The sequence below is a fragment of the Xiphophorus maculatus genome, chromosome 9 (genome assembly GCF_002775205.1).
Source record: "Xiphophorus maculatus strain JP 163 A chromosome 9, X_maculatus-5.0-male, whole genome shotgun sequence".
NCBI classification, from domain to species: Eukaryota; Metazoa; Chordata; class Actinopteri; order Cyprinodontiformes; family Poeciliidae; genus Xiphophorus; species Xiphophorus maculatus.
The window spans coordinates 9,301,751-9,326,818 of record NC_036451.1 but is presented as its reverse complement, the minus strand read 5'-3'; the positions used below and the strand labels follow the sequence as shown (position 1 = coordinate 9,326,818).

General features: G+C 36.6%; 3 protein-coding genes across 4 annotated transcripts; all 3 read right to left on the bottom strand.

Moving 5' to 3' along the window:
• Positions 1–1,334: 1,334 nt before the first annotated feature.
• Positions 1,335–11,204, bottom strand: LOC102227603 (alanine aminotransferase 2-like). Its single transcript, XM_023339991.1, has 11 exons — positions 10,877–11,204; positions 9,861–9,950; positions 9,659–9,767; positions 8,463–8,599; positions 8,144–8,381; positions 4,988–5,067; positions 4,760–4,896; positions 4,004–4,169; positions 3,454–3,609; positions 3,244–3,356; positions 1,335–3,008 (listed from the first exon to the last, which is right to left on the bottom strand). The coding sequence occupies exons 1-11, from the start codon at positions 10,973–10,975 to the stop codon at positions 2,918–2,920; spliced, it is 1,416 nt and encodes a 471-aa protein (XP_023195759.1). The 5' UTR covers positions 10,976–11,204; the 3' UTR covers positions 1,335–2,917.
• A 461-nt stretch (positions 11,205–11,665) lies between these two features.
• On the bottom strand, positions 11,666–16,165 carry LOC102230331 (alanine aminotransferase 2-like). The gene is made up of 11 exons (XM_023339990.1): positions 15,910–16,165; positions 14,634–14,727; positions 14,441–14,548; positions 14,224–14,360; positions 13,896–14,139; positions 13,668–13,747; positions 13,448–13,584; positions 12,811–12,982; positions 12,412–12,567; positions 12,176–12,288; positions 11,666–11,930 (listed from the first exon to the last, which is right to left on the bottom strand). The coding sequence occupies exons 1-11, from the start codon at positions 16,006–16,008 to the stop codon at positions 11,840–11,842; spliced, it is 1,431 nt and encodes a 476-aa protein (XP_023195758.1). The 5' UTR covers positions 16,009–16,165; the 3' UTR covers positions 11,666–11,839.
• A 397-nt stretch (positions 16,166–16,562) lies between these two features.
• On the bottom strand, positions 16,563–23,206 carry LOC102229547 (alanine aminotransferase 2-like). 2 transcript variants are annotated; one of them, XM_023339989.1, is made up of 12 exons: positions 23,126–23,206; positions 22,316–22,519; positions 21,727–21,816; positions 21,038–21,146; positions 20,286–20,419; positions 19,637–19,880; positions 19,476–19,555; positions 19,275–19,411; positions 17,953–18,127; positions 17,714–17,869; positions 17,332–17,438; positions 16,563–17,240 (listed from the first exon to the last, which is right to left on the bottom strand). In XM_023339989.1, the coding sequence occupies exons 2-12, from the start codon at positions 22,430–22,432 to the stop codon at positions 17,138–17,140; spliced, it is 1,452 nt and encodes a 483-aa protein (XP_023195757.1). In that variant the 5' UTR covers positions 22,433–22,519; positions 23,126–23,206; the 3' UTR covers positions 16,563–17,137. The 2 variants fall into 2 exon arrangements, with proteins under 2 accessions (XP_023195757.1, XP_005814191.3); XM_005814134.3 differs by having other exon boundaries at positions 22,316–22,420.
• Positions 23,207–25,068: the final 1,862 nt, after the last annotated feature.

The following is a 25,068-nucleotide window of genomic DNA, read 5'->3' as shown; positions in this document are numbered from 1 at the left end:
CTTTATGGATTTGAGAAAAGCTGATTCTGCCATCTAATAAAAACATTAATTGAATTTCTGCCATATTCTCTTATTATTGTGGCACTTAGCAAATAGAAATAACTGGTAATTTTAACTATACAAAAAGGAGAGAAGTTTGGTCTGATTTAATGAAGAAAAACATGTGTGTCTTTTTGTTCAGAGTATGTAAAGTTCTGGTTACAATTGTACATCATCAATCAGGATTGCTGGTTATCTTTCTTTATTTTATTTTTTTAATTTCTGTAGTCTTGGTTATGGACGGTGAAGTTGATAGCACTGTTTCCTAGTGACAGAAAATTGCAAATTCAGATCCCAGCTTCAGTCTTTTTCCATGGAGTTTGCATGTTGCTCCTTTCCATGCATCAGGTTTCTCCTTGCTTTCTCCCATACTGCATAAACATCAGGGTTAGGTTAAAAGGTTTCTCCAAGTTGCTCTTAGGTTCAAGTGTGAGCTCATTTTTAATCATGTGTGTCTTTCCTGTGTGTCTTTGTGTTACCCTGGAATGTACTGGTGCGCTGCCCAACATGTATCTGGCCTTTTGCCCAAAGACTGCTTTAGATGGAACCCCCTATGGTATTGCAGAAAGCTCAGTGAGACAGTGAAAAGGGCTCTTAGCCCCAAATTGAAGTGTTTTGTGAAAGAGCCTAATGATTTAATGACAGAAGTGCAGACATTTATTAAACTCATAATTTATTCACATTAACAGCTCTCTGCAACGAGAAGATATGGAAATTTAAGCTGTTTATTTAGTACCTTGTTTATCTGTTGTGTACATCTGCTGATTGTGCAATAATGTAGAGCCTCTGAGGTTTTGCTGTGGTTTCCTTCTGCCTCGTCTGTGGCTGCCTGAGCTCAGGCGGTGTGGAAAAAGGTGGGGGAAGTGGGAATTGTTGGGCTTTGCTTTTGAGGAATGATTACCCCTCTCACTCATTTTCCGAGAGCTACTGAAGTGGAATAATTAGGTAGCATTTGCAAATCTGAACTCCATTCACGGTGAGAGGATAGTGATGAATGGTAAAGAGGAGCAAGAGAAAGAATGGACCCTACTTCCTGTGGATTGCCCTGAGTCCTGCACAGCAGCGATCACATTATTTACAGTTGAGGATTTAAAGCATCGTTCAGTAATGAGCAAGCAGCCGATGGCCTATGATCTGAAATTCACTTATTCACTCAATGGGCTGGGCTCCAGGACTCCAGACCTTCTGGATTGGAACAAAGCCAACTCCACCTTCTAATTCAGTCACTTTAGCCTTTTGCAATGTTGAGCATTGCATGCATGCTTAGTAATTAAAAAATATAATTAAAAAATACATGCATTTGACGTTTTTAATAGAACAAAGTCATATGAACTTGCATAATAAAACGCCCATTAAGTAGACACACATGCCTGATTAGTAAAACTCAGTAAAACTCCAGCTTCTGTGAAATCTGCTTGGCGAAAATCCAAGTTTGCAGTGACATCTGGTGGTGAATACGACATATAACACCACATTCAATTTCTAGGCCAGAGACTGAAACCTTTACAATTTTTGCTCTTATAGTTAAACTTATTAAAACGTGTTTAGAGCTGCAAAACCTTTCCAAACATGACAGCTTATAATTTTGACAAAAATCTACTGTAGGAAATGTGTTGTCATTCTTGAATAGCTACCATTTTATTTACATTTTGCACAAAACTTCTTCTGTGGCTAGCTGATTTTTATGAAAAGTATAGTACCGACACAGTTCTCAATCTAATGACAAAAATATAGATTTTAAAACAGGAACTATTAGGAATGTTTTGTGGTGGGAATTCTTCTTGGGAGCTTATTATTTTATTATTTTATTTGGAAAATCCATTGAGCTGTGGGTTGCAGACCCCTGTCCTAGGCCATTTTGTCAGCTCAATTCAAATGGGTTTAGCTTAAATGATACTTCCAGTAGTGAAGGCCCTCTCTATTTGCCAAAGTCTTAACTAAGGATCTTTTCTTCTGCTGCTTTACAGGTCCTGGTGAACTGTGACAATCAGTCTGAATGGGAGTAGCTGACAAATCTTCCCAGAAAAGTGACCTGAATCGTTAGAGCTGGGTGAAACCTGCTGCAGTAAAAACACCAACTGAGAGCAAGAGAAAAGCTTATTGTAGCTGGAAACATGTTTGTTAAGTGCCCAAATCCTATCAACAAACTTTTCAGTGCTGAGGAGCAAGTGACTCTCCTTCAAGGTTCACCCACACGATGGTGCCCTGATGGAGGGCTCCAACATAGGGGGGTCACTGTGGTCAGTGGACCTTCATTTCATCTTTAATTTTTAATTTTTTTGCTGTGTAACCTTATAACTTTTTTGCATTACTGGGTTGTATGCACTGAAGCTATTACCTGCAGAGATGTTCTGTCCAACCAACAATTCACTGTTTTCTGCATATCCAATATTGGGTCAGAAGGGTAACAGGTTCTGGGGGGAAACCCAAACATTCTCCTGGCAACACTCTGCGGCTCATCTTGGGTGACTCTGAGATGTTTCCAAGCGAGAAGGGATAAAATGTTCCTCAAGCGTAAGCAGGACTTGCCCTGGAGTCTCCTCCCAGAGGAGAACAATAGGTTGTTGTTATTTATTTTGCTTTTACATTGAGTGTTTTTAAAATAAAACAGTTATACGTTTCTACAATTTAAAATTGAAGTTGTGTTTATTTATTGTTTAAAAGTAAATCTTAGTGGACAATTTTATTTGTTCCCCAAGACAAATGCCTCAGCAGTGACAAAAGTGCTGATTTTATTCTATGAGATAATTACCTCATTATCATAATATGTTCATCTGAAAATATTGATAGCAGGGTTTCCATGGTTTCATAGTTTTGGAAACCTTTTTAGACAAAAGTTTTAAAAGATTCTTTTTCTCTTGGTGTCCTTCAGATTTCATCAGTCAGATCTGTTGAGGAGATGACGGTGAAAAGAACAAAGACGTGTCAGGACGTCCTCCAGGACAGCAGGAGGTGCTAAAACACAAAATCTGAGAGGAAAACCAAATTGAGACATTTAGAAATACACAGTCATACATGAGAGAAGCAAACTACTTTAGTCATGTCTGACTCATTAGTTATCAAAAGAACAAAAACAAATTACACGTTTTAATTTTACATCTTCCACTAAACTTTATCACAACAGGAATTAGTCAATGCAATATTTATAAAGTATGCAATATTTTGTAATATATGAACAAACAGTAGATCTCTATCTCTTCTTACCTGATGTGAAAGTTTTCATCATTGTGTCCGTTTTCACAGCCAGGCCCCAAACAAATACCTTCTTCCTCCAGTAACCTCCGACAGTACAGAACATCTGCTGACAGTCGTAACATCTGAAATGAATCAGAACATATTTTTAAAAACACAAGTCATAAACCTTGATAGGCATCCAGTATGTCGTTTTTATTCCTTTAATCAGTTTCAGCTAACCTTGGCCTCCTCAATGATTTCAGCAGGTAAATGCAGGCGAGGATAAAGGAAGACTCCTCCCATCGCCGGCTGGCAGCTCATCCCTGGTAGGGAGTTCAGAAGCTTGCATGCTCGTCCTGCATTCTGGGAGAGTGTTTCTGCTCTCAGAAGAATCTCCTGTGTAAGAAAAAATGTATTCTACATATGCTAGCAAACAAGGAAAAGAGGAAAGTCCAGATTTATCTGCTCCTGGTGCTTAGTGATTCACAAGTTTGCAGTTAGGAAGGTGTTGTGGTACTTTTACTTTAATCTCGCTATGCTTTGACCACAACCTGACAATAATATTTCATTAGCACCCCAAAATATGATTACAAACGGTAGAAAACATATAACATGGCAAAAGTGGAGTCCTCAATAATAACTCAGAGCATAGGTTTTGAGAAACTTGTTTTATGCTCATAAGAAAATCTAATTATTAAAAGATTATGATCATACTTTCACTGAATGTGGATGCAATTTATTTTTCAAGACAATTTTATAGGAAGCAGTAAATTTGCTTTTGTCTTTGTACCTGTGTGTATTTTTCATACGAAGCATCTCCAGGTGCAGGTGGATTGACCATGATCTCCATAGCCAGCTGTGGTAAAATGGAAGGACTGCCTGGAGCATGGAATAAAAACTTTTTCACCGCCGGATCCAAATTGATTAACTCCATATAGCCTCCTCTCAGACCGCACCTAGGCAGTCCAGGATTAGCAAGGTCAGAAGCAACAATATCTCATGAAGCAGTAAAAATATGAGGAAAGAAGGCAGCAATAATAAATAGAAAAGAAGGTAGGAAAGTCATTCTATAAAACATAAATCAACAGACATAAAACAGTTAAACAAACTCTTCAAAAATTACTACTGTTCAGTTTTTATAAAAAATTTATGTGTTTATAGAAATCTTGTGCTGTATGGTTTCTAAAATGGAAACAAAAGCTACATTTTTGTGATAAAATCAGTGAAGTTGCACTGAAACCTTTTTTGAACTGCAGAAATCCAGTCTGTTTTTTTTTTAGTTTTATCATCTAAATAATATTGTTATTGTTCTTTCAATTTATGTAAAATAGTTCTTTTGTTTCTTGCATAATTTTTGCAATATCATGGGTATAAGACTGTTTTGAAGTGCATTTTTCACATTTCAAAGACTACGTAGATCGACACTTCTTTTAATAGAAGTGCACCTTGTTTCACAAAAAGCATCATACTGTATTTTGTGGAAGTCATGATGAAACAGAAGTTATTTATAGTCCAGACTCTTGAGATAAATGGTTGTAATGCTCACTCTCCCATTGTGGCTGTCGATATTGAGTGGAATGACACCATCTCCACTGTCTCTGAGTAGGAAACTCCCATCTCAAACAGGACCTTTTTATATGAGAGAAATTTTTTGTCCTGTCCAAACACACTGTCCTGGTAAACCTAAAATGGTGCAATAATTGAGAAAGAAAGGGAGAATTTTAAATATAAAAACTAATAATCACAGAAATGTGTCTGTGCAGAATGTATTTACCTCTTCAACTAGCAAAACAAGTCGCTCCGATGCTGCAAAATGAATAATTTTTTCTATTGTTTCTCTGTCTTGCACATGACCTGACAAAACAATGAAAGACAGTCTTTGATGACATATTAGGTTTCTACCCTCAAATCAAGATTCTGATTTTAGATTGCCTCAACTTGTTTGACTATGTGTCAGTCTTATTTTGAATTAAAGACACACTTTATAATGTTACATAACTTAGTTCAGAGCTGATGTCTAATTTAACCAAAAGAAACACTTGAATATGATAAACATATTATGCATCCAATGACTGAACCAAAAGCAATAAGTGCTAAATAGACCCATCAAATAGAACCTGGTGGAGCCTTTCTTGAAGGACTTTTTATCTTGAATGTAGAAGTTTTAGGTTTTTCCGTGGATAATGTCTACATTTCTAATATCTGCAAATTTACACATCGTATTTTACACTCTTTTAAAAAAAAAACTAGAAAATTTCGGAAGAAATTTAGCCGGGGCCTGCCGAGGCGCGCCCGTGGGGTTTGGGCACGGCGTCGTCGCTACAAATCGGCATCGACGCTAAAGAACGCCGCGACGTAATCAGTGGCACGCGGAGAACCGCAAGAACGTTAAGCGAGGTGGACGTGCACCATTCGGTACGATTTAAAATGTTGTCAAGGCTTTTATTTTGGAAGTTTTGTTAAACTTCATTTCAAAGGGACAAACTAATCCCATGCGTAATAGTCCTTGGGTGAAAATAGTTATATAATGCTCAAAACACAAGTAGCTGATGTAAAAATATTCAAGGCTTTTATTTTGAAATTTTCAGTATGCTTCATTTTAAAGTTCCGAACTAATACCACGTGTAAGAGTGCTTTGGATGAAAAAGTCAAATAAAGCCAAAAAGAGCAATTACGTCATGTAAAAATATTCAAGGCTTTTATTTTGAAATTGATGAAAAAGTCAAATAAAGCCAAAAAGAGCAATTACATGATGTAAAAATATTCAAGGCTTTTATTTTTGGAAGTTTTGTTAAACTTCATTTCAAAGGGCCAAACTAATCCCATGTGTAATAGTCCTTGGGTTAAAATAGTTATATAATGCTCAAAACACAAGTAGCTGATGTAAAAATATTAAAGGCTTTTATTTTGAAATTTGCAGTATGCTTTATTTTAAAGTTCTGAACTAATACCACGTGTAAGAGTGCTTTGGATGAAAAAGTCAAATAAAGCCAAAAAGAGCAATTACGTCATGTAAAAATATGCAAGGCTTTTATTTTGAAATTTTCAGTATGCTTCATTACGTCATGTAAAAATATTCAAGGCTTTTATTTTGAAATTGATGAAAAAGTCAAATAAAGCCAAAAAGAGCAATTACATGATGTAAAAATATTCAAGGCTTTTATTTTGAAATTATTATTATGCTCCATTTTAAAGTTCCAAACTAATCCCATGTGTAACAGTGCTTTGTATGAAAAAGTCATATACGGCCAAAAAAAGCAATTACATGATGTAAAAATATGCAAGGCTTTTATTTTGAAATTTTCAGTATGCTTCATTTCAGAGGGCCAAACTAATACCACGTGTAACAGTGCTTTGGATGAAAAAGTCACATAAAGCCAAAAACAGCAATTAGCTGATGTAAAAATATTCAAGGCTTTTATTTTGAAATTATTATTATGCTCCATTTTAAAGTTCCGAACTAATCCCATGTGTAACATTGCTTTGGATGAAAAAGTCATATACGGCCAAAAAGAGCAATTACGTCATGTAAAATATTCAAGGCTTTTATTTTGAAATTTTCAATATGTTTCATTTTAAAGTTCCGAACTAATCCCATGTGTAACAGTGCTTTGGATGGAAAAGTAAAATAAAGCCAAAAAGAGCAATTACGTCATGTAAAAATATTCAGGGCTTTTATTTTGAAATTTTCAATATGCTTAATTTTAAAGTTCCAAACTAATCCCATGTGTAACAGTTACTGAGTTAAATCAGTTATATACAGCCCATAGCAGCAGGTAGTTCTAAAGGCCAGTTCTCAGTCCTGATCTGTTTCAACTGAGGATAGATAGAACTACAGCGATGCGAATTTGTAGTCCTGACCACCAGCCAATAGCCTCTTGAGTTCCGTTGCCATGGTAAATAATGGTCTCAGCAGGTGTGAGCTGTGAGTCATACATGCTCAAACACACCATTGTGTGTTTGAGCCTACACGTTTTACTGAAAAAAAGCATTGGAAACAAATCCTTCGTGTTCGGGAACCGTAATACATATTCGAAAAGCGTTTCGAGCGTATGAGAGGTCAATGTGTCTTCTGCGATAGTCCCGAGATTCATATCTGTACCTCAGTCAGAGCATTTACAGTGATGAGAGAAAGAAATGTTGTGCCCAGATCTGAAATTCTATTCAAATACATGGGAGAGAGCCTCAGACAGCCTCAGAAAATCCTGTCGCATGACTTTGCTCTGAAGCACCGTGACAGAAAACCGTACGGTCTAGATAAATTTCGAAAACATTTTACCGGAGCAGACAGGCGTATCAATGTCAGGACCGATTTTGATACTAATCGTGCGATATTTGTGGGCGTGATGGCGATTTCAAAAATGATTTGGGCTGAAAAAGTTGTCTTCATCTCTCACTCTAAGCAGCCAGAGACGCACTCTAACTTTAGGAAAAATGAGAAACTTTGGGTCGCTTAGAGGCAAATTGTGGACAAACCGTAACTGGTATCGACGAGCCGTCTTCACTTTCGAAGAGATCACAGACGTATCTACAAAATGAAATTTGAATGGCATTTCTAGGTGAAATTGTGACGACACAGAAAATCCTCAAAAATAGGGTATTTCTAGGATTTTTCCCATTGACTTATAATGGGGTTTTTTTCGTAGTTTTTTGCGAATTATGTCGCCACGTTAAGCCCAAATCCCACCAAAAGTAATAGCTGGAATGGCGTGAATTTTCTGCACGTTTTGATACCTCATTTGTAGGTGTGCACCCAGCGGTACGAGCCGCATTAACGGTTACGGAAGAAAAATAAAGAAGAAGAAAGAAACACTTTCTCCGACAATAGTAATAGGTTCCTGCCATTGCTTTGCATGGCAGGCCCCAATAAAATAAAGCCTTAGTAATTCTATTCATTTCGCTGTCACTACACTATATGTGTGTTATGCACCTGTTGGGTTTCCCGGGTTACTGACGTAAATGGCTCTGGGATCACACTGCCTCCTCGCGGTCATTAGGGCTCGGTGCAGCTCTTCCAGGTCTAAAGCCCATCCTCGCTCCTCCGTCAGCCTGTAGGGCACCAGTTCCACCCCCACTTCATCCAGCAGCATGGGTAATGTGTGTGGAAATGGAAGGGGGGCCAACACACCATCCTGTCCATCCTCACGTGACAGCAAACGTATCATCATCTAAATAAAACATTTTCAAAAATCCAGCATAGCATGTCAGCAGATGAGGTAACCTCTCATTTCTAGCTCTAGTTATCATACCGCCAAAGTCTTCTGTGAGCCACTGGATAAGATTATGTCCTCTGGATTTGAATTTATCCCACCATCTCTTCTTGTGAGAAACTCAGCAACAGATCTTTGGATTGGAGGTAACCCAACAGTAGAGGAAGAATATGAACCTGTTGTAGGAAAATTGGCAAGCCATTTGAGCAAAGAAGTCTGAAAGTTTTATAGATATATGCTGCTCTAATAAGACTGTTTTGTCAATTCATTCTAGGCATTATCATTGGAAATGTGTAAATAATTAATCCCTCAATTTAATTTCTCTTTTCTAATTAAATCACAAACAATTAAATATACTTAATTTTGCCAGTGTAGGAAGCTTTCACAGCACTCATTAGACTAACTAATACTTAGATTAGAGGGAAAATCCAATGCAAAACTTAGGAAAATAGCAGATTTGCATAATGTGGCAAAAACATTTTGAGCTGTTTCTTAACAAAAGCATCAAGTTGAAACAGTTGACTATAGGGAGTTATGTGGATGTGAAAGCAAAACAACTAAAACTAGACCAGGAATTTGAGGATGGAGAGACAAAGCTCAAAATCAAACCAATTAGAGATCATTTTCAAGAGAATTGCTGTAATCCTCATAATTTAGTTGCTAAACATTTATTTTTTGAAACCCCTTACAGTTATGAAGCCTAGGCGCAAATTCAAACTGGAAGACTCTTTTATCCCCACCGGGACCCGTTAATTGAAGCGACCTGCCCTCAATCGTCGACCTATCAACGCCGGACCAAGCCACGTCACGTCCAATCACCGACCAAGTCCCAGCTGATAAGGACCTTCATTCATGGCGTCCTTCGCTCTCCAGCCGAGCTCAACCCACCACCACCCCTTCTCCTCCATTCGCCCGGTCCTGAGGCCCGCACCCTTCTTCAACCTCCACCACCAGTGCCGGGCCCCGGGGGATGACGTTCCTAACAGCATCGGGGATGCTCATCTGAAGCCTATCGCTAACGCTGCGATAACCGTTATCCCCAGCCGGGGCCCGAGCGCCAAAGACTTTAAATTCTGTTTGTCAATAAACTCTTCTAATTGTCTTCTCATCTCCGTCTGAGTCTCTCCAGATTGAAGTAAGTTATATACTCTTCACTCTGAGGAAAAAAAAACCCTAAGTCAATAAAAGTAGGATTGTGTGTAAAAGTCCAACCTCATCTGGATTGCTGTTCTCACCAATGCTGCCTCCATTACAGGCTTCCAGAAGCTTCTGTGTCTTCTGCTTGACATCAAGAGGAAAGCTGTCTTCTTTGAGGAGCTCCGGGTAACAACACAGTGATAAGACCTGAGGAAGCAAGCAGGAGGCAGCAGTGTCATGTATGCTCCATGAGTGACTGCAGAGAAGAAAATCAGCAAGAAGAGAATGTTTAAAACTAACCTGGCGAACAAATGAGATGGGTGGCATCCCTGTCCGGTGGGGATCACAGGAGCTAAGATCAATCACCTTTGTAAAAGCTTTCTGCTCACCCTGAGAGGGAAGAAAGGGGAAAAAATACATAACTGCATGTAAAGTTTTAGTGACTGAAATCCTATTTGTGTGATGTAAGTCTTGGCTTACAGTCTGGCAAACTTCTGCTAGTAAGATTGCAGAAGCACCAATCATTTCTCAAGCGATCAAGAATTTTAAGAAGTCAGGTTCAGCTGTGAAGAACCTGACTGAAGAACCTGATGCTTGAGCTACCTAAGAAAACAGGGTTGATTATCAGGATCATCCTGATGACCAGAGGTAATCAGGAAGTTAAGGACGTCTCAGAAGAGGTAAGGTAAACAGTATAAGTCGTCCTTCCAAAAGTAAAACATCCAAGGGCCATTAATGTGTCCAACTGCCTGAGTCATGAAGGTTCTGCATTCATACATAGTGTCTTCTAGTTATAGAGTTAAAATAAAGAACAAACTTTAAGCCAAAGCCAAAGCTTAAAGCCAAACTTCAAGCCAAAGGTGATTTAATAAATAAATCACCTTTAACGACTTGATTTAAAGGTTAACCAGGAAGCTGCTTAACAAACAGCTTTTCAGACTGCTTCAGGTCACAGTTCAACTTCAACCACTTTCTACAAACAACCACTGAACACTGACTAAGGTGGTATTTGAAATATGATGTGAAACTGATTATTTTTTCAACTTTGTACAAATCCTGTGACACATAAGCTTCTGAAGTTACAAAAGTGGAGTTACTAAGTTGACCTCTAAACAGCTGCTAAATATATGCAAAATCTAAAGTCAGTCATTTGATGTTAAACATTTTTATCACAAGGAAACAAATAAGACATCAATCTAAAAATAATTTTGAAATGTAAGTAAGATTTTAGTAATTTTTGATTGTTTTGCCAAACAGGAAATGAGAAGTTTAAGGCAGTTTTAATTTATGTTGTAGCCTAACTTATGATGACTCACCTGTGCAATCTGATGTGAGATCTGTGCAGCCAGATTCTGCAGGTTCACTGGGTCTCTGATCCCCCGGACCCTTGGGTTTACCTCCTGCACAGAACTCATCTCTGTCCGTCTGACTGGCGATCAGGGCGACGATCCCAGCACCACTCTCAGGAGGCGGGTGTTCAGGAAGTTGGGTCTGGTTGAGCATTTCATTGCTATTTTAAACCTACCTCATAAAAAAACCTGACATCTTCGTTCATTGGCTTACTTGTGGATGCTTCTGTTGAGCTTGTGCAAAATTTAAATAGTAAATTAATGCAAAAAAAACCCTGCTATATAAAATGTTGTTAGATCTGTTTATACACAGGCAAATTAAACTAACTCAAACTGTCAGATTAAAATATTTTTCTTTTTTTTTCCCGTAATATACAAATTGCTCAACAAAAACTGATACCAAATTTATTTCCAAAAATTCTTGTAAAATGAGTTCACTGTGAAGGGCAAATCAAGGCTTTTCACTTTTTTCTTTTTCTTTTTTTTTTTGCAATTTGTCAAATTCAGGACATTCATGTTAAGATTAAAATAATAAATGTTAAACACAGTCTAACTAGAGAAAACGAGAGATTTAGTAAGTTTGGGTGTTGGATAGACTCCCAACCCCCTATTCTGTTAAATTACAGGGCAACAGTAGGGAGGAACAACTCATTGTTAACATAATGAAACATCCTGTAGATGTTTTATTATGTTGCATGAGCAGCTGTCTGCTGTGTCTGGATAATGGCTGAGAGAGACAGAAAAGAGAGAAAGACAAACACTCCAAAGCTTTAATCGCAGGACCTGCAGTACAGCATGCTTTAATTAAAATTAGGTTTTTCTCCACTCTGTTCAAGTATTGTTTATCAGGTTTAAAATTCAAAGCGATTTTAGGATGTTTTTTGTTTAGATGTTTTTTCTCTGCGGAGTTTGTATCCGTTGGATCTTTGGTCAGTGATGTCTGTCCTGGATCCGCAGGTGAAAAGACCGAAGACGTTTCAGGACGTCCTCGAGGACTGCAGCTGGAGCTGAAATACAGAGTCTAAAAAACAAACAGAAAATATATTTAGGACATTTTTGTTTTACATCAGATAGACAAACTCCACATGACTAAAATCTATATATTTTTTATCTTTATTACTTAAAAATAAAACTTAAAAGAAAAATACACTTTGGAAGATCATAATCCAGATTTAACAAGGTCTTTGAAAACTAGAGTTAATTAATAATGCAAGTCATGTAAGTCTAACATAAACAGCCTAATGATCCGAAATATTCTCCCCTCACCTAATGTGATAGTTTTCATCGTCATGTCCGTTCTCAGATCCTGGACCCAAACAAACACCTTCCTCCTCCAGAAACTTCTTACAGTACAGAACATCAGCCCGCAGCCCTGATCTCTGTCATATAGCAAAAAGACTTAACAATTATTGATGTATTGCTAAAATAAAAAAAGTATGGAAGGCTGGGCCTATTGAGTTTTTGGTAACATATTTAACTTTATTTGTTTGTTTGAGGCTGACCTTAGCCTCTTGTATGATTTCAGCAGGTAAATGCAGACAAGGATAAATGAAGACTCCGCCCATCGCCTGCTGACAGCTCATCCCTGGAACGCCGTTTAGAAACTCACATGCTCGTTGAGCATTTTGGGTGAGAGTTTCCACTTTCTGAAGAATCTCCTTTAATGAATAAAGCAAAGACGTCAAGAAACAAAGATATGTATAGAAGAAGAACCACACCCATATTTTAGACATATTCCATTCATTTCTCAGTAGCCTGCAGAAGATGTTGAGTCCACTCAATCTATTCCAAACCCAGTTGTGATGAATGAGATTACTGCTCAACCTGAGCGTCTTATGTGTCCAAACAGTGCATACCCTCAAAAATATGTATTTTAAAATATTTTGAAGTGTTCTCCTTACTTGGGTAAATACTTCATATGAAGCATCACCAGGTGATGGAGGATTGACCATGATTTCCAGTGCCAACTGTGGTAAAACTGGTAGGCTACAAGGACCCTGCATGCTCGTTAAAAAGTTTTTGACCAGCAGGTCCATGTTGATGACCTCCATATAGCCTCCTCTCAAACCACACCTAAACAGAGGAATTACACGTCAGAAAAGGTTCACCTAGACAGATATATTATATTATATTATATTATATTATATTATGTTATGTTATATTATATTATAACATACATATTAATATGTATTATATTAATAGCCATAAATATAATTTATTAAACAACTAAAGATAAAAAAGAACAAAAAAAAACCCCTCAGGTTTCAAGTCCAGGTCACAGGGACATGCAGGACCACACATACACACTTAGATGTTTAAAAGTTATTTTTCATTCCAGACACCCAATTTTGACACTTTGGAGAAACTCACTATTTCTCCATACAAAAGTTAAACTAATCGATTAAAAAAACTAAAACAAAACATAGGAGAACGCGTGGAGTGTTATTATCTGAATAAAGGAAAAACTTTCTCAATAACCATAAAGTCACGTAAGCAAAAATGCATTCATGTTCCTGTTGAACTGCTGGTCACACTCACTCTCCCATTGTGCCTGCCGATATTGAATGGAACGACACCATCTCCACTCTCTCTGAGTAGGATGCTCCCATCTCAAACAGGACTTTTTTGTATGAAAGAAACTTCTTGTCCTGTCCAAACACACTGTCCTGATATACCTACAATAATGCGAGCAGATGAAAGAAATGAGCCAAATTTTTATTAGTAAGACAAACAATTCTCCTGCTCAGGTTGTACTTACCTCTTCAACTAACAGAACGAGCCGCTTGGATGCAGCAAAACGAATCACTTCTTCTATGGTTTTTAGGTCTTGTACATGACCTAACAGAACAAAATACTTTTCACCTGCTTCAATGAAATAAAACTTGAGAAAACAGTTAATTAAAAGTTTAAAAGTGAATCTCCCAGCAGGAAAATAACTTTGGTTCTAACTTCTTCTCTGGTGATGGTGGAACTCTGAGACGTGTACCTGTGGGGTTTCCTGGGTTACTGATGTAAATAGCTCTGGGCTCACAGTGCCTCCTGGCGGCCTTCAGCGCTCGGTGCAGCTCCTCCAACTCTAAGGTCCAACCTCGCTCTTCCAACAGTCTGTATGGCACCAGTTTGACCCCCACCTCGTCCAGCAGCATTGGCAGGGTGTGTGGACATGGGAGGGGGGTCAGCACACCTGTCTGAGTGGGCCCCTGTCCACTGGACAGCAAGTGCAGAACCAGCTAAAAGTAGCCATAAATAACAGAATAAACCATTTAAAGTTGCATCATGAGGTATCTTGCCTATTCTAGTTCCAACTGTCATACCTTTAAGGTCCTCTGGGAACCGCTGGAGAAGATGATGTCTTCTGGATCTGAAGCCACACCACCGTCTCTCCTTGTGATGAACTCAGCTACAGATTTCTGTATTTGGGGTATCCCACAGGAGGAGGCAGAGTAGGAGCCTGCCATGGTCAAATCGATCAGCTTTTAAAGCAGAAACTGCTAGAAATAATTCACATGAGATAAACATATTTTCCCCTACCAACACTGCCTCCATTACAGGCACCCAGCAGCTTCTCTGCCCTCTGACGAACATCCACAGGAAAACTGCTTTCCTTCAGGAGCTTGGGGTACAAACAGACAGCCAAGCCTGAAAAAGCAAACAGAAGGTGACAGGCTGTAAAGACAAACCCAGGGAAACTGTGAAACACATTAAAAAACTAAATGCTTAGTACCAACCTGGCGAGCAAATGAAAGGGGCTGCATCCCAGCCCTGTGGGGATCCCCAGAGCTGACATCGATCACCCTCTGAAAAGGTTTCTGTTCACCCTTAGAGGAAACATGCCAAACTTTTCACAAACTCTGTGACAGTGTATGCTGCTCTCTCTGAACTCTCTACCAAAGTTCAGAGTCTTTGAACTCTGATAATATTATGGTTTTGTGCCAGACCATAAACTAACAAGATTCATATCTTAATTGCTGTCCTTGAAGGATTATGACTTTCTACTTTAATGTTCTCTGTGTTTTGAAAGGACTTCAAATGATAGGCTAATGAAACTTTCTATATACCTGCTCTGTCTACTTCCCACAAATATAATCTTCTTGATATGAAACTCAGTAGTTCATAGAATAGATGTGATTATGCAGAAAGGCTTACTATTTGTCTGAGTTAGCAGGAATGCATATTTTGGCACAGCAAATTATTAGCCTGCCGATATTTGCAAGCCTTGTTTTTCAGCTCGAAATGTGTCAATACAGGTATGAAAGTCATACCGGTAACTTAGTGGTGTGGTGACAGGACTGTAATCTTGTATATTTAAAGTCATTTATTGCATCCTGGTAAACGCACCATAATGGTATGTTCACACCAAACACACTATTATTGGAGCGTCCAACGGAAAACAACGGCTAGAGCTGACACGTCTGACACGCCTCCATATAGACTATGAATGTAAACCAGACGCGCAAAACGATAGGTGTAGAGTAAAATGTCAAGTGCCTGAATTCTAATGGTGCGTTCATACCATTAAAATTTTTATAGATAAAAATCTATGAAGACCTGATAGCTTACAAAATAACACTGACTAATATGCAATGTTTGGTTTTCTACAAAGAAAAAAAACTCTGCATTATGACCAAACATGTAATTGAATAAACAACTGAGTTTGCTTTCCTCCTCTAAAAAGTGTTCATGTTAAACATGAACCTTCAAGATGGTGGTTTGATTAAAGTTTAACCATGAAGCTATCATACAAAGAGCCTTTTTAAACAGTTATGGCTCCAGTTTAACTTTCACCTCTATAAACTTCAGTCAATGAATGATGAACCCACATATTCAGTTTTTACCTCATATGCCTAGAGCTGTCTTACATTTGTTCTACACTGTTCAATATTTTATTCTTTTGTAGGGTACATAGGTATTTTTTCTGTGCTTGAACAAGTCATTAAGTCAGGATTAGAGCTGTAACGGTCAAGGTTTATCAGGACTTGCTGGAGCTGCTAATAACTCACCTGTGCGATCTGCTCAGTGATTCGTGCAGCCAGGCTCTGCAGGCTCACAGGGTCTCTAATCCCAAGGACCATCGGGTTCATCTCCTTCATGGAGCTCATCTTGGTTCAACTGACTGAGGAACAGGGTGACACGCCCAGCTGGACTGGAAGGAGGCGGGTGTTCAGGAAGGCAGAACCTCTTGTTTGTAAAACCCATAATTGGAAGAGTTTTATTTAGTTGCATATTTTAATACAATTTCATAAAATAGATTTTTATAAAGCTTATGTAAAACATTAAAGTTCTATTTCCTTGTTGAATTTTATTAATCAGTTGTTTACTTTGTCACAAATTTTACAGATTCATACAGAAAATCCTACAGTTCTTTACTCTGGCTCTTTCATGTCTTGCAGTTTCTTCTCAATAAAAGACAAAGTATCTTCAATTTTGTAATCAATTACTTTTTATTGTATCACACAGTGTGAATTCAAATGTTTTTCTTTAACTCTTTGCTGATGTTTCAGCCATTTATTAGATATGTGTTAGATATATTTCAGCCACTTTGTTCAATATGTGTCCAAAAATAATTAGCATAACTTTTGTCTTTTTGTAGTACGAGACAATAAAAGCACCAAATGAATAATTTTAAAACTTATAAATAAAAGCTGTAAGCCCATTATTTTCATGTATTTATTGTTTTAATCTTTACAAGATAAGTTTGAGAACAAATTCTGATTTTCAACCCGTTTAGAAAACATCAGTGCATCATACAACAAAATATTTGAGTGGGTGTCAGGAGAATGGAATCGACATTTTGAAAATTACAAAAACAACCAACTACCAAATTTACTTATCAGGTGAATAGAAAGTTTAGGGGCAGTAAAGAACTACTTGAATATTAGCATTTTCTCCTATTGTGTGTTTATTCACATAAGCGTTATTTTATAACAGTCAAATTCTTAAAACAGCTACTCTTGTTATTACAATCCAAGCAAGTCTGAAAAGCAGTTCTCGTATGCATTGTGTTTTGACATGGAAGCTAAACCTAACAGTAATTTTAAAAAGGATCCAAACTTTTCTGACTGATAAAATGGTAAATATGTTTCTCCTTCAATCAAAGCTTTTTCTAACATTATTCTAAAATGTCAGAAAAGAAAACAAATATCATTTAAATATGATCTTTCTGCTTGTCTGATGTGGCTTTGGTGTATTTCCTCTACTGGTGACCGCCTGTTGCTTCTCAGCTTTGTCCTATACAATTCTGCTAAGTTTTCTGTCAGAGAGGCGAAGGTGGAAGGAAGAGAGGCGAGACAAAACCTTCTCCAAAGTGTCAGGCGGAACCAGAATACACAATCTAAAGGAAACAGAGCGATTATGAATCATAGTATTTTGCACATATTGTCTGGTTCCAGATCAACAGGGTTTTGTCTCATCTTGTTTCCTACCTGAGATGATGGCTGCCACTTGTTCCATTATCTCCTGCACCTATGATCAAATCTTCTTCCTCCAGTAACATCTGGCAGTATAACACATCTGCTTCCAGTCCCAGCCTCTAAAAACAAAATTACAACAAAAAGTTGTAATTTAAGTTTGCAATATAAGACAAAGACAGCAGCTACAAGAAAAAACACAGCATGTTTTTAAACTTTTCAAGTCAAGTGTCCGCAGTCAATTTATTGATGTCTTTTTTGTGAAATACTATTTAATCTTATTTTTCTGTGTTGTTGTTTTTTTATATCAGGTACAAATTCCACACCGTATTTTCTCTTTATAAGTGGGATTAGCAAAATGTAATGAAATTAAATGTCATTAAATCTAATTAACAACATTGGCTTGCTCCTTGATCTCAGCTGGTAGATCCAGACGTGGGTAGAGGTAGATTCCCCCCATCGCAGGGCAGCAGCTCATTCCTGGTAGATCGTTCAGCAGCTTCAGAGCCCGCTGAGAATTTTGGGCCAGAGTGGCTCGAGTCAGGAGAGTCTCCTTCCAAGAAAACATCATCCAATATAAGAATATAAGAAAATGAAAAACATTAGTTGCTGCTGAGGCTTTGGTTTTGCTCTTACATGAACGAATGTGTTATATGAAGGGTCACCCGGACTGGGTGGGCTGAGCATGAGATCCAGTGCAATCTGTCCTGTGACTGGTGCATTGATGTCAGTACAGAGCATGGTATCAACAAAATGCATCACCCCTGGGTCCATGTTGACCACCTCCATGTATCCTGTTCTGAGGCCACACCTACACACAGATCGCCAGGAGGATGATTAATGGAAATTGACCTCAGAAAACATGAAAATCCTCTGGGAACTTATTTAATTCTCAACTTGTGTACACAAAAAAAACTGTCACATTATCAATTTCTAAAATGAAATTAAATCAGCATGAACTTGTGATTTCTTAGAAAGTAAAGGTAGAATTGTTACTAGAAAACAACTTTGTTAATGTAGACTATTTTGGCCAATTTACATGATCAAATTATAAAATATTGAATTTCCCTTCATTTCAATGTAATGTTATTACTGCTTACTTCTCATGTATCCTCTAAAAGAAAAGAAATCAAATAGATAACTGAAATAGCACTGTTTGAAGATTACATGATCGTTTTCCATTACCAGTGTTAAAATAATATACAGTTCTGAAAACCATGAAACATAAAAAAACTAATAATGGTAAAAATGTAACAAAATATTACAAATATTTATTTCTCAAGATTTAAAAGCTAAAACTAAAGTAAAAATTTAAATACAGTGACATTATAAGATTTGAAAAAAGCATTTTTCCATTCTGAGATAGGATGTTTCATCTTAACTGAAAATAAGAATCAAAGTAAATATTCAAATTAATTAATCAAAATAACTAATTTTAAAAATAAAACTATTTTCAATTATCAATACAACAATAAAAATTAAATACATTACAATTAAACAGTGATAATCATGTCATTCCACTTAAGCATATATTTTATAGTTTTTTTATTTTTAAATTGTAGCATCTGTACTTATAAAACTACATTATGCATACTACTTTCATTTTGTCACCAATATTAATATTTTTAAAGGAGAAGTATTGAAAATGTATCTTCAGATTTGAAAAAGAAAAATCTTTTTTTTCTTTTTCATAATAATAATCCATAAATTACTGTTTGTTTATCACAATACTTCTTCATTAATATATTTTTCATTCAATTCCATAAAATAAAGATTTTAAAAATAACTAAGATTCAAATATAAAAATAGAACAAAACATTTATGTAAAAAGAAAGTTGGATTGAGTTTGTCTCGAAACTCCATACCAGTTTTTTAAGTCAGTACTGATCATTCCCCATATATTACTGAGATTCTCTGAGATCTGACTTCAACTAATGAGGAAGGGAAGAGAAACTCACTCTGCTACACAGGCGCAGGATAAAGAGTGGAAGGAAACCATCTCCACAGTGTCTCTCAGATGTTCATCCATCTCAAACAGAACCTTCTTATATGAAATAAACTCTCTGTTCGGTGCATAAACACTGTCTTGATAGACCTAGAAGAACGAGCAGAACAGCTCAAAATATTCTCCTGATTCTGAGGAGACATTTTATCATCACCTCATCAATCAGCAGAAGGAGTCTCTCAGATGCTACGAACTCAATCACTTTCTCTATGGACTTCCTGTCCTGCAAATGTCCTGAAAACAGAAAACAACAGCTTCATCAGAGTTGATAACAAGCTGAATTTGGCTTGCATACAGTGAAGTGTGCAGGCCTGCCTGTGGGGTTTCCTGGGTTGCTTATGTAGATTGCTCTGGGCTCGCAGCGCCCTCTGGAAGTTGTTAGAGCTCTTCCCAGTTCACTCGTGTCGACAGCCCAGTTTTCCTCCTCTATCAGCTGGTAAGGCACAGCCAGCGCCCCGGCCTCGTCTAGCAGAGGAAGCAGTTTGTGTGGACAGGGCTGAGGGATCAACACCCCAGTCTGAAATCGCCCTTCCCCTCCGGATAGCAGCTTTACTATTACCTTAAAACACAAAGACAAACTTTATTCTCCCATCTGAGTTTAGGCAATAATCTAACCACTACTTTGTTACTTCGATTTTAATAACTCGGGATTGGTCAGGTACTTTTAATTTCCTTCATAGAGAAGCAGATGTTTCCGACTTGTAAATAGGACATTTTGACTGATATATATTATAGCCTGATTTTTTTACTTTGGTTTTTCTTTATAATAATTAAATTTCTTTTGAGGTATAGTTTTCGTTCCTCATTTCTGGAACCACACTAGTAGAATTTGCAAATTTTTCAGATGTGAGCAAATATTAATAAAATTGCAGAAGCTCAGCTCTTCTTGATGTCAGGTCATCCACAAGCGTTTTGTTGTTACAATATCCTTTCAAAGTTCTTCAAAAACAAATCTTTGTCTTACCATCAGGGCTCTCTGAGCTCCAGAGGATATAAAAATGTTTTTAGCATAAGCAGGAACACCTTCGTCTCTTTTCATGATGAACTTGGCGATAGTTTGTCTGATGTAAGGCAGTCCAGAGGAATCAGTGTAGGAACCTAAAGATTATAATAAACAATCAGTTGACTCATTAAACAGAATATTAGAGAAATATTTAAAATTTGTCTTTATCCATATTCTGTGTAATAATGAGGCTTTTTTTGGGCTACTGAAGATTGATAATACTGCAAACAGTTTTTGTTTTGTTGTTTTATATATTTACAATTTATCTACATGTGTGGACTTATACATATACAGTATGTAAACAGTATGGAAATGTTTTTGTTCGGTTGTTGCATCTGATCATGTATTAGAAGTTGCAATATGGTGAAAATAAAGCAATTTTTTATTTGGTCTCTGGCAGCAGAGAGAGATGAAGACACAAAGACAATCAAAAGCAACAAAAATAAATCCGCCTTTATAAACTTGCTGAATTGAATCACTTTTTTCTTAATATGGAGTACATTAAATGCCTAATTTAAGTAGTATTCTTATTTTTCTGTGTTTTAACTTTTACCTATTTAGTTGCAGCTCTTTGAGCTTTTAAAGCCTGCTTTAGTTAGTTACTGTAAATGATGGGTAAATCAGTTTTATTTCAATAGCACAAGGCAGGAAGCTCAGTAAAATTTGGGTTTAATAAATGTGAAGTAAAACGGTTTTGTTTTTCAAATCCTCACCCACACTTTCACCATCACAAGCCTCCAGGAGCCTCAGGGCTCTTGTCCTGACATCCAGAGGAAGATGTTCATCACTCAGCAGTTCAGGGCACAAACACACTGCCAGGACCTAGAAAATGGCATCAAATTGAAAGAGGAACTGTAGCAGGAAAATATTGCATATGCATGATGTTGATGTTGATATTGATTGTTTACAAAAAAATTATTTCTTGATTGTCACACATTACATTATTCTCAATTAGGAATGCCAAAATTATTTTTGTTTGATTAATACCAGAATAAGAAGATTGTTTTTCAAACAATATTTTGTTTCTTTCATCAAAGTCAAGAGTAAATCATCTCCTTTTTTCCTTCTACACTACATGACTCTAGGTGTCCTTCCAGAAGCGTCTCATGATCGTTTTTGCTGGAATTTTGGTCCATTCCTCTTGACAAACTGATGTGACTGAGTCAACTTGTCTTATTAAAACACACTTTTTCAGCTGTGCCTAATTTCTATGGCACTACGATCAGGGCTTGTGGTGACCAAATAATATTTACCATTAGAGCTCCTAAATATTTGATAAATCCATTGATGTTGATGAACCACTGACACGATATATACTTTTGGGATCGTTCACATTAGGAGAACATTAAAAAGGGATTTTTGTCTGAATCAATTTAAGGAATATGAAAAAAAAAAACCTCACCTGTCGAACAAATGAGATGGGTTTCATTCCTGCTCTCTGGGGATCACCTAAACTGACGTCAATCAGCTCCTTGAACGATTGTGGCGTTCCCTATATGAGAACATGATATAAAGCAGCACATCAGTTTTAAAATACATCTCCTTCCTCAAAGTTTCAACAGTCCATTATAGGCTTAAGTGCATTTAGAGGGATTTTCATATTCAGAGATTCACTTCTACTGCACTTGGGAGCAAATATTAGATTGAAAAACATATTATTGTTCCACTCTTCTTTACAATGTGCCCCAGTTAAATTTGCAGACATGACTTTCTGATCAGGACTCTCTTCAGTTTCAACCACAATACTTTATTCAGGTTAAGTCTGGACTTTAACTAGACCATTGCAATACATTAATTCTTTTTGTTTTCAGAAACTCTTCTTAGGATTTGATGGAATATCTTTTTGTGGCAAATTTTCAGAAAGATTTTTCAAAAAAGAATTTTTTTACTTTGTCTAGATATATTAAGCCTTTGGCTGGAAAAAATGGTTTACTGTATTTGTCGTACCTATCAGTAATTCTTACTAAATGAAGAAAGATGGCTGGGCTTACTTTGATGATGTCTTTGGTGATGTTCTCAGTCAGACTATGCAGCCCACTTTGAGATGAGAGTCTGATCCCTCTCACTCTGGGATTCACTTCTTGCAGGGAGGTCATCTGCTTTTGCATCAGGTTGTTTTTAGTCAACACTTCTAAGATAAACAACCTTTGTATCACAGGTTTCTTCCAAGGTTTGAAGTATTTGCCATAACTGATCTAAATTACATTTAACAAGAGGTTACATTCCCAGATTCATCCATTTAATGCTTGTGTAATCATTTTTTATTGCTGAAAATATTAGTTCCAGCTTAAACTGTGTTTCTGTTTGTTCAGGCAATTACAATGGGAAACATTATTGCAGCTTATCCTCTTAACAAAGCATACGTCCAACCAGGTTTGATTTAAACAGAGAAATTCGATAGTTGCCTAAAACGTATCAAATTTAACAGCTGTTAAGCTCACTTTATACTATGAAAAGTTGTTAAAGTAAGCCAACTTAAACGTAAAACCAAAAAACTTGAATGCCAGAATTATAAAAAAAGAAAAACATACAACTATGCAAAACTTCCGTAGTTACAGGATTAAATATACACTGCTGTCAATAATGATGGATTATACATTTTAAACCAATCTAATGAAATTTATATAATTTGACTTATTCTTGATAAAAATATATATATATACTGTATATAAGTTTTACTTGTTGATCTCAAAACATTGACAACTTTAAATCTAATTTTAATTAGCCATGTTGGTCTTGAATTTAAATAGCAATATTAAAAATGTTTTTGTTCTTTTTTTAAATACTTAAATTTAACTTACTGAGATTTCCAGAAACTGCTTTCTTTACTCGATGTATTTTGTCTGATAGTTGCTATTGAGTTCTTGCTGAAGGTCTCTGGACTGCTGTTCTCAGAATATTGAATGAATGTTTAGCTTATATAAAGTTATATGTTCATCCGGCCGATAACTTGTTGATGTATAACCCTCCCAATTATTTCAGTTAGACTTACAACTGAAGTCTGAGCTGGACTTTGGACAAACTATGTTTTGTTAGATTTTTTCCCCCTTTTGGAAGCCATCACATGTGAGCATCTCTTAGTTTTTCATATTGTCAAGAAATTAAAAGTCAAAACTTTAGCTGTTAATAATATTTAGGAGAATTGGAGTTAGATATTTAACATAATCTGATCTCTTTGCTGGACCATTTACGGCATCAATGAAGCCCATTTTTCTGACTTGATGGATTGGAGGTGAGTCCAGTTTTAGAGCACATGTTGGTTTCTGAATGCTAAAAAGTCACCAGAAGCTGAAATGTTATTGTATAAATTTATGTAGTTTTAATAAATCACTCAGCTGCTTTACATCTGTCGTATGTTTGTAAGTATTTAATCCTGTTATGTTGCGGGTCAAATTGACCCATTTTAAAGTTTGAAATTTTTTTTTTTAAATAGTTGGAAGTATTTTTTTTTGCATGAAACTTTTTCTATTTGTTTTAATGGGTGCACTCTACAAATAAATTGAAAATGTATTCATTTTACACATTTGTACCAACCCCTAGGTCTACTTTTTACATAGATACTGTCTGGGTCAATTTGACCCGGCAGTCAGATTAAAGTGCAAAAAAAGATTAAAAAATGTCCAATACTATATGTTTCCTTGTAGATATGAACATATTTCACCCCCCCCACACACACAAACACAACACACCACACACATACATGCACTCACCCACAAGCCCACTTTCTCACTATTCTCTTTACTTCACTAGGAAACTGCGAGAAAGCAGGTGTTCATACAACTTTTGACAGGAACCTTTTCTGTTCTTGTGGACAAACTCCACCCACACTGAGTGACACTCTGCAGAAGTGGAGGGAAACAAAAATACTCTCTACATGACTCATTTATCTTGATTTTAATTAGCAGGTCAATTTGACCCTGAACAGTATGAGTGTCTCAAGTTAAATTATAAAGATTACCCATTGAAAAAAAAAGCGTAATATAAATTTTTTTTTACCAAAGATCAATTTCAAGGAAATTATTGTTTTTTGTGTGTCTAGGTTTTTTTCAGTGGACATAAAAAATGTAAATTCCATTTTTATGTCCAAATGAGTAAATGAGTAAGTTGTCATCATTGATCCTTAATTTGTGAGAAATAAAAAAGCATCATTACACAAATATTGATTGAAATGGTTAGTATTGGAGTTAATAATCAGATACGAAAGTGTTTTGGAGGAATTTTTTAGTTTCTGACACTATTGCATGATTAAACTCTCCCCGGGTCAAACTGACCCCTGAACATTTTTGCTGTACCCTAGAAACTAACATAACAGGAGGGTTAAAGCTTCGGCACATTCTTCTGACAGGTAAACACTCATATTTCCATCTGTGTGATGAAATCTTCAGACCACATAATCAAATAATTAAGCAAATTTCTTAAATCAATGGTTGACTCGATAAATAATCATTCTCACTTTATTTCATAGCTGTAATTGTTTTACTAAATAAAGGCTCTGTCCTTTTTCTGGATTTAATTTCTTCAGCTTTGTCTTTATTTGGCATTGTTAATTTTTTAACTTGACCAAGGCTTATTTACTAGTCAGACTGTTGTCATATACAAGTCATTCTCACCTCCCAAAGGTCATGATATGGTCCACATCATGACCTTTGTGAGTTGAGACACATATGGGCCCCATAGGTAAACGTTGGTGAAAACCTGTTCATTTCACACAGGTAGTTATTTTCTCTTTAAGACACAAACTCAC